Raw genomic sequence first — 10,941 nt, 5'->3', positions numbered from 1 at the left:
TCCAGATACCATGCAACCCCCTGGTACCCACTCACCCCTGCAGGGACCTGCCTCAGAGGCTGAGCGTCTAATTCAGATGCCCAGGGAGTTCCGTGGGCCCTCAGACCGTCCTCACCACCCCCAATCCAGCCCTGACCATCCTGAAAGCTGCTCACATGGCACGGTCACGGCCACTCACACTTGAACAGTCCTCAGAACCTTTTCACGGCCCCTCACTGAGCCCCCGAGACTGCTACTGCAAACATCCGTTCTCTCTCTCACACCACACCGCCATGTAGTGCCCTCAGTGTCCCTGCGGTCTTCACTGTCCCGTGTCCTCACTGACCCACAGTGTCCTCACTGTCCCAAGTGTCCTGTCCTCAGCGTCCTCGTTGTCCCCAGTATCCTTGCTGTCCCTGGTGTCCTCATTCCCCGGTGTCCTCATTGTTAACACTGTCTTCATTGTCCCCACAGTGTCTTTGCTCCCTGAAGTGTCCTGACAGTGTCTTCACTGTTCCCACACTGTCCTCACTCCCCGCAGTGTCCTCCCCACCTACAGTGTGGTCACTGTCCGAGTTCATCTGTGCTTTCCACTTGAACTTCTGGGAGAGCGAGGGGTCCGGGCGAGTTCACTCGCTGTCCCCGTGTTTGGCCGGCAGTTATTTTGGGCGTACAAAGACGTGATGCGTCCCCTTGAACCGCCTCCCCGGGCCGTTCCTGCGGTTCGCGGAGGGCAATTTCCGGGTGGCGGGGCGCAGAGACCAGTCAGATAGAGAGAAGGCTTTATTCTGCGCTGGGGTTTGGCGCGGGGGTGCGGGCGAACCCCCGCAGGGGCGGTGGGCTGCAGCTCACCGCCCCTGCCCTGGCTCTGCGGCCCGGGGCTGTAGCGGCGGGCACGCAGCAGTGGGGCGCGCTCGACCCGGGGGCCCGCAGCCGGGGGTTGGGGGGGTGGCGACGTGCTCTCGGCAATCGTGCCCGGGCGGAGGACGAGACCCGGTCCCGGTTGGCGCCAGGGCCCCCCGCGGGAGGGTTCCGTCGGGTCGGCGCGCCCGCGTCGCTCAGCGCTTCTCAGGACTCCTCTCGAGACTCGCTGGCTCCGGCCGGCTCCGCCACCAGCGGGGCGGTCAGCGACAACGGGTGCGCGGCGCGGGCGCGGGCGCGGGCGCGCAGGCGGCGCAGGCGGCACAGCAGCAGCGTCAGCAGCAGCGCGTGCAGCAGCCCGAGGCCCAGCAGCAGGAGCTGCGCCGCCAGCGCCCCCCAGCAGAGCGCGCCCGGCGCACAGGCGGCGCGCAGCTCGTCCTCCGCCAGGTAGGGCAGCAGGCGGCCGCGCAGAGCGGGGGGCGCGGCGCAGCGCAGGTCGCGGTAGGGCGCGCGCTCCGGCCGGCCGGCCAGCCAGGCGCGCAGCGGCACCAGGTGGCAGTCACAGCGCCAGGGGTTGGCCCCCAGGTGCGCGGTGCGCAGCACGGGCAGCGCGTCCAGCAGTCCCGGCGGCAGCGCCGTCAGATTGTTGCCCGTCAGCACCAGCTCGGTCGTGTCCGGCGGGAAGGCGGCGGGCAGCGAGGCCCACGTCAGCCCGCGGCGCCCGCAATCCACGCGCGTCCCCGCGCAGTCACACGGTGCCGGGCAGCCCGCGGCCGGGCAGCGGGGCGGCGCGAGCAGCAGGAGCAGCAGGCTCAGCGCCCCGCGCGGCCCTGGAAGGAAAGCGCCGTAGTGAGCCCGGCGGCCTGTGGGGCACCTGAGCGGGTCCCTGTGCACCCGGAGCGCTGGGCCCGGCTCCAGCCGCTCCCCCGCCCCCCACCCCCGAGCCCCCTATTGCCCGCAAGCCTCTCCATCTCCATCATCTCTCGCGCGCTGGCTAGAGGTCCCCTCGAAGTCCGACCCAAATCTCCCTCCCGCAGCGCCTCCCAACCCGACTCAGCTCAAGGAGCGCAGCCCGGGCCCTGCCTGACCCCAGACTCACCAGAGCCCATGGCGAGAGGATGGTGACCCGGCTTGCTCTGGAGCGCGAAGCCTTGGCTGGAAAGCCAGGCGATAAGGCCGCCCCGCCCCTGCCAGGCCCCAGTGCCTCCGCCAAACCGACCACAGTGCAACCATCCCCCAGAAATAACCCGGAGGCGGCCGAGGGGACAGGCCCTGCGGCCCCAGATAGAGCCCTATCACCAGGGCCCGCAGGCCGCCAGGGCTTCCGCCCCAACAAACTCCCAGGGGCGCACGGATCACTCTGACACCTCTGCGACTTCACCAACATTGTTCTCCTGTCACCAGGACAGGACGCAGCATTCACAACCGAACAAAACTGGAGAATGGGGTTTGGGGGAAGGTATCATGCTGGGGGGTGGGGGGTGGGGGGTTGGGGGAGGATGGGCTAGGGAACTCAGGGCAACAGTGCTGCTGGGGAGAAGGAACCTCCAGCCACAGGCAGGGAATGGCAGTCTAGGGATAGGGGGTTGCCAGGCTGCCCACCACCCACTGCTCTTGGAGCCCTCAGGCCAGGCCACAGCCATGGGTGAGGAGTATGGGCAATCACCGGCGTCCCAGCCCACCAGCCCCATGAAATCCTTGCCTGTAGCCAGCTGCCCTCCTTCGGTCTGGAGGGATCATGAGTGCTTCTGTTGCCCAACCTGCCCACTGAGCTACCCGGGAAGGGTGTGAGGAGGTAAGGAAGGACCTGGCCCACCCTGGCACAAAGTGAGGTCTCAGCATAAGCTGGGTGGCCCAAGGGAGTGGGCACATGAGGGCTCCCATGTCCACTCTGCGGCACTGGGGTGGGGAAATAGGTCCGGTATGCTGGGCATCTGCTCCCCTATTCTGCCTTGTTTTACCCACCCGCCTGAGTAGGGCCTGGAGTTGGAGTTCATGACCTTCTAGGGCAGGGGTAAATCTTAAAAGTCATGCCCCAACCTAGCTGCTGCTCTCCCAAGGGCAAAGGGGGCCAGCTGTGGGGGGCTGCTCTCCAGGCCTCTTGGAAGCAGATACAAATGAGGGGAGGGACCGATGTTGAGAATAAATTAGGGTTGGCTGGGGGCTGTGACCCCGCGTCTCTGGGTCAGGTCAGGAAAAGTTGGGAACAGTCCTGGTCTGGGTCACTCTGGGACTGGGGTTGTGCCCAGGCCTGTTGGAGATCCAGATGATTCCAGGGTTGAGTCCAGGCCAGTTGGGGTCCAGGGATGGGAAGGGCCAGCCTGGAAACTGGCAGTCTATCCACGGCAATGTGGGGCTGGTCACTGGTCCTGCATTTGCTGCTTCATCTTCTGCAGCATCTCCTGCATGCGCCTTAGCTGAAGGTGAGGCAAGAATAGTGGAGGATGGAGTGAGAAACGTGATAGGAAGGGCCTGACCCCTCCCCCCCACCAGCCTCTGCTCCTCCCCTGTGGCCCTACTAACCTCCTCATCCTTCATCCTGATGAGCTTTTCTGTCTCAGCGTCGGGGGTAGGCAGGGGCAGGATGGGGATGGGGCTCTCCATGCGGCTGTCCTGGGTCAGTTTGCTGTGGGACAGACAAGAGGTAGAGAGAGTTTGTCTGACACCCACCACTACTGAGGCCCTCTCCCTCTGAGCTCCCACACCGCTGGGTTGGCTCTGGGAAGACAAGGTGCATGGTGGGGGGTGCCTATCTGGGGAGTTGGGGCAAAGTTCAGGTCTGGGTGGGCAGCAAGGACCAGCCCTCTGTTAGGGAGCTGCGGCTGGGGCCATGAGGCACATGATCCAGGTCTGGGTCAGGGCTGCGCACCTGGTCATCTGCTGGATGCAGTGTGCCCGATAGTTCTCATAGTGCACGTCGCACGTCACATCCTTGAGGTCATGCATGTGCGTGCGGATGAGCATGTTGCGCAGCTTCACGAAGTCGCAATGTGCCTGGTTCTCCACTGTGGGGCAGGAGTGGCGGGTGGGTGGGTGCAGGCCCAGGGGAGCCTTCCCACCCCCTAGGCGATGCCCCATGTCTGAACTCACCCTCCACGATCCCCCAGGGGTACAGTCGCCCCCGGACCCGCTGCCCCTTGGCCTCCACCACTGTGTTGCTGCCGATAACTGCGAATGGCGCACTCTCCTGGGGAGGGCAGGTATAAGGGCTCATGCCCACTTAGCATGAGTATGGGGTTAGTGGCTGAACAGGGGCATGGGCACTCCACACTTGGTTGGCCCCTCCAGCATTATCAACAGCCTCTCCCCAAAGGGATCCTGGGGTTGCCCAACTCTTTTGGCTTCTCTGAAGCCAGAACTATAGCACAGCTTATATCCTAGGGGCCTTCGCTAAGCGGTGCCCACCAGACACACCCTCCCCTTCTGACACCACCCCCATCAGGAACAGCTCCATCTAGCTCCCTTCGCCATCCCTCCCCAGAGCTGAGCCCGTGCCTCCTGTTAGTGATGCTGACTTTGGCTGGGGCCAATGGCCCCATGCTGCTCCAGCGGCCGCCTATCCCATGTCGGGCTTGGTTATTGCCACTCTAGATCCTGGGGCACCCAAAGCCACAGCCACCCACTGGAGCTCAGAATTCTGGGAGCCAGGGCATGCGGAGGCTTGTGGCCACTGGGCCCTGGGCCAGACCCTTCTGCTGGTGACCCCTTGGAAGAAGACTGAGGAGTAGGGTCAGAGTGGAGGCCTGGCCAGCACTATGCTTTTGGGTCCTGGCGAGTGCTCTGTGACACATGAACAATATGGGGCCAAACTGCACAAGCCAGTGGGGACCTGGGGGACTGTACCCCCCCAGCCCCAGGTGAAGGGGCTCTACTGGCCAGACAAAAGACTCCTGTCCCCACTGGGTTGGACCTGGATGCTTGGCCCCATGTAAACTGACCTCCAGTTCCCTCCTATGCCACACCAGGCTGCTTACCTTCAGTTCCCGATCTTGCTGCTTAAAGTCCTCGTCCTCGTCAGAGTCACACTCGGGGAACTGGTACACGTGGATGCCGAACTTGTCAATCTCCTCCCGGATCTGTGGTGGATCAAGAGCTGTCAGATTTGAGGCTGGCCAGGTACCCAGGGCCGGCCGCGTTGGCACCCAGGATCTGCACGCCTGGTGGTCTCCGTCCCAGAGACCTAGCCCACACCCCGCCTGCCAGAGCAGGCTTACCCGCTCCTTCAGCTTCCGGATCTCGCCGGGGACGAGACAGTCAGCTTTGGCGATGAGGGGCACGATGTTCACCTTCTCGTGCAGGGCCTTCATGAAACCCACATCCACGGGCCGCAGCCTGCAGAGAGCAGCCAGGGGTGGCAGGGGCCCGGGGACAGGTGGGGACGGGCTCAGGGAGGGCATGCTTATGGGCACACGGGCAAGGGATAGGCCGCGGCCGGTACAGCCGTGGGGATCCGTGGCGGCGGGTGCCCCCCCACCGAGCCTGTCCCCGGGCCATGCACGCACCCGTGCCCAAAAGGGGAGATGAAATACAGGCAGCAGTGCACACGGTTGTCTTGGATGTTCTTGCGGTTGAGCCCGCTCTCGTCGCGGAAGTACTGCTCAAACTGCTGGTCCACGTAGTCCGTGATGGGCTTCCAGCTGCAGGGGGACAGGAGGGTCTGTGAGGCCAGAGGGGAGGCTGGGCCAGCCTAGGCAGAGACTGTCTCCCAGCAGGGCTTTGCTCACCACTCCGAGTTGTTGACAGCATCCCCGAAGCCTGGCGTGTCTACGATGGTGAGCTTCAGCTTCACCCCCTTCTCCTCAATGTCCACTGTGTGCTTCAGGATCTCTACAGTCTGGCTGATGCGCTCTGTGGGGGTGGGGGCATTGCCTGGAGGGGGTCTCTCCAACTCTCAGCCCCCACCCCCACTGGGCAGCCAGGACCCTTGTTCTCATTCCTTCTAGTGTCTTGGCCCTGGCCTGATTATGATCTGGGCCGCTCCTCCTAGACCCTGAACAGGAGATCCATGCTGTGGGAAAAGAGGAGCAGGGTCTGGACCCTTTGAGGGATCACAGAGCAGGGGATGGGGAACCAGTACCAGGGCTGCCTGGGGCCCACTCACCCTCAGCACTGAGCAGCTTCCGGTCCTTGTACAAGTCGGTCAGGAAGAGGCTGTGGACCAGTGTGGACTTCCCCAGGCCCGACTCACCTGCCAGCAGGTATAGTGGAAGAGTCAGGTTAAGTCTGAGGCCCCTGTGACAGAGCCTGGCTGGCTAATGGCCCAAGCCACCCTACCTGGGAGTCCAGCCCACTCACCAGCCACCATGAGCGTGAAATCGAACCCCTTCTTCACAGACTTCCGGTGCACCTGATTGGGCAGTGTGGCGAAGCCCACGTACTGCTTGTCGATATCCTGGGGGCCGGGGCGGGGGCAAGTCAGGGGCATGCTGGGGCTCCTGGGGCAGTCTGGTGCCCTGGTCCCTAGCTGGCTCAGACATGGAGGCAGCAAAGGGCGGAGTCCCCTGGGTGGGGAGTTTCAATGGCACAAATGGGCTGAGGGCCTGTGGGCAAAGGCCTGGTGGTGGAAAGGCAGGTAAGGGGGTGGCAGGCATCCTTGCCCCAGCCTCAGTGAGGGAGCTTTGCAGGGACCTGACAATGTGTCTGTGTGTGTAGAGTTTGGGATGTCCCGCTGCAGCAGGCACAGGCTGCCCTCCCTTGGGTGGTGGGAAGAGGGCGCCAGGACCAAGACCCCTCCCCAGGCGGGAGAAGCCCCCTGGCCTCAATACTCCCCCCGTCCCCCCCAGTGTATCAGGGGGTGGCAGGCCCCATCTGGCCGTGATCCAGCAGCGGGGGTGGCTGGCCGCTGCTACCAAGGCGGAGCAGGGGCTATTTATAGACAGCGGCACCGAGCCTCCTCCGCCCGCGGGGCCCCACTGCCCACCCCTGCGGACCCTGGCTCTGGCGGTCCTTGGCACGTCCCAGAGCCCCTCGGGACCGGGCCCCGGCGGGCGCACACACACTGACCCACATTCCACTCCCCGCTCCAGACACACCTTGAGCCGCCTCTGGGCCTGGGTCCGCGGCGACAGCAGCTGCTCCACCAGGCGGTCCTGGGGCGCTGCCAGCGAGTCCATCACTACGTTCGCACCCCTGACCCGGTCAGGCCCACAGCGGCCGGCCTTACGGGAGGGACTTACGCGCGGCACTGCCCCGAAGCCCGGTTCTCGCCCCCGTTTTACGGACGCGGGAACTGAGGCCCGGAGAAGGGACGTCGCCCACCCGGGGTGCCGCCGACCCCGGAGGCCGTGCGTGCCATGCCTCTGCCTCTGCCGACCCGCCCCGAGCCGCCCGCGGCGTCGCAGCCACAGGCAGGCCCCGCTCCCGCACCCGAACCAGAGGCGGGGCCTCGCCGGCGCTGACGGGGGTTGGGGGGGTTGGGACGAGACCGCCCCACCCGTGCGGTCGCTGGGAAACAGTCGCCTGGAAATTGGGCCGCGGGCGGAGCCACCGGAAAGCTGCTGCGGAGGGCAGGGCCGAGCCTAGGCGCGCGTAGGCGCGGGGGCGGAGTCCCGCCGCCGGACCAACGGCCTCTGTCCGGGCGTCGCGGCCCCCCGGGGGGGCGGGTGGGGGAAGCCAGGGCCCACCCAAGGGCCCTGGGGGGCGGTGTTGTCGCCGTCCCGCGTCCCGTTCTCCCCCAGGTGCGGCGCGGCTTCCGCCCGCCAGAGGGCGCCGGGGGACCGCTCCTGGTACCCAGGCGCACCCACGCGGGTACCGGCCCCGCTCACTCCTCTCCTCGCAGAATTGGCCCGGAAACCTCCCGGCGGTGTCACGGCGTCCCAACTACCCATGGCCACACCCCTCCCTGCAATGCTCCCTCCGCCCTCGCGTGCATATGTGTGTGTGCGTGTGTGTGTGTGCGCGCGCGCGCGCGCGCGTGCGTGCGGGACTCAGGGGTGTTCTTGGCTGGCGTGGCCTCCCCAGACGCGTGGGAACTGGGAGGGGGCAGAGCCCACCTCCCCAGCCTGGACCCTCTCCCCCTTCCCCCGGGTTTGCAGAAGCTTAAAGCGGGGGTGGGGGGTTAGTTAGAGCACTAGAGGCCTACCCACCCTACCTCTGGAAACTTGGAAGCTGCAGCCAGCACTGGCCACAACTGCCCCCAGACCACTCCTGCTAGCAAAGGTGGGGGGGGTATGTGGAGTGAACTTACCCCCTCCCCAGTATGGGGCTCCCTCTGAGCTTCCTTGCCTGCTCTGACCCACAGGACTGGGCCTAGGGGGACTGGAGAGCTCCAGCCAGTGTAGTTCTCACGTTCTGTGACCACCCCAGGGACCACAGGCATCTCCTGGGCCACCAAACCCTTCCTCACGCTTTCCTGCAGGACTCCGCCAGAATCTGAACCAGCCAGTACCAGCTGGGCAGAGGGAGGCTTGAAAAGGAGCTGCAACATGAAGAGACATACTCCTTGGACTGTGCGTCAGTGGGGAGAAGCCGCCCCCCAGCTCTTCCCCACCCTGGTCCTCCCTTCTTGGCTCCCCTGGTTGAGGGGCCTCTGTCTATCTGTCCAGGCTCATGATGCTGCCATAGGGCCTGGAGGCCACTGGCACCTGGGGAGGAGGGGTGGGCCCACAGCTGGGAACAGGAGAGTCTTTCATCCAGAGGAGAGCGGGGGGAAGCCACAGGGCACCTCCCTCAGCTCTCCCGGATGGGCCCTCAGTCCTTGCCCTAAAAAAGCCTCCATACTGGCCCCAGCCTTCTGCCATGCTAACCTGGACCAAGTCCCACACAACCTCTACCTGTAGGCCCACTGTAGACACAGCCCCTCAGCCTGGCCCCCACCCAGACAGGCTGGCATCTCAGGCTCAGGGCATCTCCAAGGTGGACACCCCTGGGTCTGGGCCTCAGGCTGAGAAGGAGCCTCAGCACTGCACAGCCCGGTGGCTAATGGAGCTTGTCGCTTCCAGATTGCCTCAATTTCCCCATTGGTAAGGCACAGCCTCTGGGGAGGCCCAAGTCAGGAGGGCAAGAGTCTCACTCCCAGCTCCCAACCTGCCAGCCCCATCATCCGAACTCACCCAGACAGGGCCTGTGGATTCCCTGGGGGAGCTCCAAGGGAGGGACCCTGCCACCCCTCTCTCTGGCCCATGAAATACAACAAATATTCCTCAGGGCTTCCTGAGCCATAGACACAGCTGCGCCCACCTCCTCCTGGTGCCTGAGACTCTCGAGGCATTTCCATTCTTAGAATCACCGGAGCCAGCTCTGGAAGCAGCCGCCAGAGCCAACAGAGCCCCATCGCTGCCTGAGACGGGTGGGGGTCAGAGGATGGGGGCCAGGGCCACCAGAGCTCCCCCCCAGCCCTCTTTCACAGTGCGGATAGACTAAAGCTCAGTAACACCAACAATGCTAACAGTGAAACTGCCACATGCTTCCAGCTTCCCCCAGATCCTCGGGGAGCCCACCCCAAACACCTGGCTCCCTGGCTTTGTTCCCGGGGCTCCTCCTTTCCAGCTGCATGGTGCTCTCTCTCTCTGGTCCTAGGGGCAGAGGATGGGTGAGGCTGCCTCCTAACTGACCGCGAAGGATGGGCAGACACAGGCCTGAAGGGGTTCCTACCTCTGCAGGAGAGGGTCCCTGTGTGGTATTGGGCAGCTGCTGCCGGCCCAGTAACTCCAAGTGCCTGCAGGCCCAGGAGAAGCTGTGGGGGCTGGTCTCCCGGGCCTTCTCTCTCTCTCTCTCCCTCAAACAATAGCCTGGCAGCATGTGTCCCTGCATCTCAGGCATTGTCTGACCTGCCTTGATAGGAAGGCAGCTCCTGGCTCGGGCTCCCTGAAGCAGCCCTTGCCAGCAGGGGGAGGTTGAGGGGCCCCTCCCTAAGAGCCTCACCTGTCCCAGGGTTGGGTGCGTCCCTGCCAGGAGACTGGCACCTAGGAGCCAGTGACTCCCGGCCCCCACCCCACCTGCTGGGTCGCTCCTGGGGCTGCCACCGCACCCTGGGCCAGGACTTCAGGGTTCCACCCAGCATCTACCCACTGTGTAAATTCCTATCCCTGACAAGGGCTGCCAAGGCTACCTTGGTGCCAGAGTTGGGTCCAGAAAAATCTCCCAAACATGACTGAGCTCAAGCCAGAGAGGCCCCCAGCAGGGCTGCCCCAGAGCCCCCTGCCCACCTGGTTACCCACTCCTACTCCACCCTCAGGGTCTCCCAGCTCTGTTTAACCCCAGCCTCAGCTGGGTTCCACGGTGGGTGCCCAGGTCAGCCTCCTGTCCGGTCCTGCTTTCCCGGAGGGTAGGGACCAGGCCAGCCCCTTTGGAAAGCCACAAGCCTGTTTGTACCCATTAGGTTGGAAGACCTGTGCTGGGCACTGGCATGACTCAGACCCAGACCAGGCCCTGGAGGCTCCCAGTCTAGGGAAGAGGCCTGGACACAGATCAGTCCACTCAAATTGGTGTGTGTGGAAGAAGAGGCAGAAGATGCACAAGAGTGGGGTGGGGCTGGTCAGGTTCTAGGTGCTGGCTGGTGGACACAGACCCCTCCCCCAGCCTGTGGCCTGCCAGTGTCTGTGCCCCCACTCAGGACCCCCAGCACGAGGCCCAAGGCCAGGTCAGGGAGGATGTGCTGGAGCTGGATCAGTGGGAGAGGGACACCCGGCCCATTCCCCCCAGCCTGGGAGGGGCGCCTGTGCTGTAAGGGTCAAGGGCCAGGCCCCCAGCGGCCTGGCGCCCACTGCTCCCCTTCGCAGCCCCAGGCGCGGCGGCACTGCCCCAGCTGACAATCGGTTATCGCGACAGGGAGGGATGACGGCCGGCGGGGGCGGGGTCGCGCCTGGGCACCGGCAGCGTTGGTGCCACAATGGGTGACAGCAGGCCCGAGGGGAGCGGCGGCGCGCACGTACCTGCTTGTCCTCTGCAGGGTCGGGGTCGGGTCAGGGTCCACGTCCCGGCCGGCGGGCGGGGGAGAGAGGAAAGACACGGTGAGAGGCAGGCGGGCGGGCGGGCGGCGGGGACAAAGGCGCGCGCAGGCGCGCGGGCAGGCGCCGGGCTCACCTGGGGTCGCCAGCTTGCTCTTGTACCGCAGGCCTGTGCTCATGGTGGCCGCCGGCGGCGGAGGGGTGTGGGGGGGGG

The 10,941-nt window shown here is 65.1% G+C and overlaps 2 protein-coding genes across 4 annotated transcripts; both read right to left on the bottom strand.

Annotated features, from left to right (window-relative positions):
* Nucleotides 1-764: 764 nt before the first annotated feature.
* Nucleotides 765-1,949, bottom strand: GP1BB (glycoprotein Ib platelet subunit beta). The gene is made up of 2 exons (XM_021690889.1): nucleotides 1,940-1,949; nucleotides 765-1,670 (listed from the first exon to the last, which is right to left on the bottom strand). Exons 1-2 carry the CDS (start codon nucleotides 1,947-1,949, stop codon nucleotides 1,048-1,050), a joined length of 633 nt encoding a protein of 210 aa, XP_021546564.1. The 3' UTR covers nucleotides 765-1,047.
* Nucleotides 1,950-2,173: 224 nt separating this feature from the next.
* SEPTIN5 (septin 5) lies at nucleotides 2,174-10,935 on the bottom strand. Of its 3 annotated transcripts, XM_021690888.2 has the most exons (12): nucleotides 10,864-10,935; nucleotides 10,713-10,723; nucleotides 6,136-6,232; nucleotides 5,942-6,028; nucleotides 5,565-5,688; nucleotides 5,343-5,477; nucleotides 5,055-5,172; nucleotides 4,815-4,916; nucleotides 3,931-4,027; nucleotides 3,710-3,845; nucleotides 3,364-3,466; nucleotides 2,176-3,257 (listed from the first exon to the last, which is right to left on the bottom strand). In XM_021690888.2, exons 1-12 carry the CDS (start codon nucleotides 10,904-10,906, stop codon nucleotides 3,201-3,203), a joined length of 1,110 nt encoding a protein of 369 aa, XP_021546563.1. In that variant the 5' UTR covers nucleotides 10,907-10,935; the 3' UTR covers nucleotides 2,176-3,200. The 3 variants fall into 3 exon arrangements, with proteins under 3 accessions (XP_021546561.1, XP_021546563.1, XP_021546562.1); XM_021690886.2 differs by lacking the exons at nucleotides 10,713-10,723; nucleotides 10,864-10,935 and adding an exon at nucleotides 9,433-10,142 and having other exon boundaries at nucleotides 2,174-3,257; XM_021690887.2 differs by lacking the exons at nucleotides 10,713-10,723; nucleotides 10,864-10,935 and adding an exon at nucleotides 6,873-8,372.
* Between the last annotated feature and the right edge of the window lie 6 nt (nucleotides 10,936-10,941).

The sequence above is a fragment of the Neomonachus schauinslandi genome, chromosome 14 (assembly GCF_002201575.2).
Source record: "Neomonachus schauinslandi chromosome 14, ASM220157v2, whole genome shotgun sequence".
Taxonomy (NCBI): Eukaryota; Metazoa; Chordata; class Mammalia; order Carnivora; family Phocidae; genus Neomonachus; species Neomonachus schauinslandi.
This window is presented reverse-complemented; position numbering and strand designations above follow the sequence as displayed.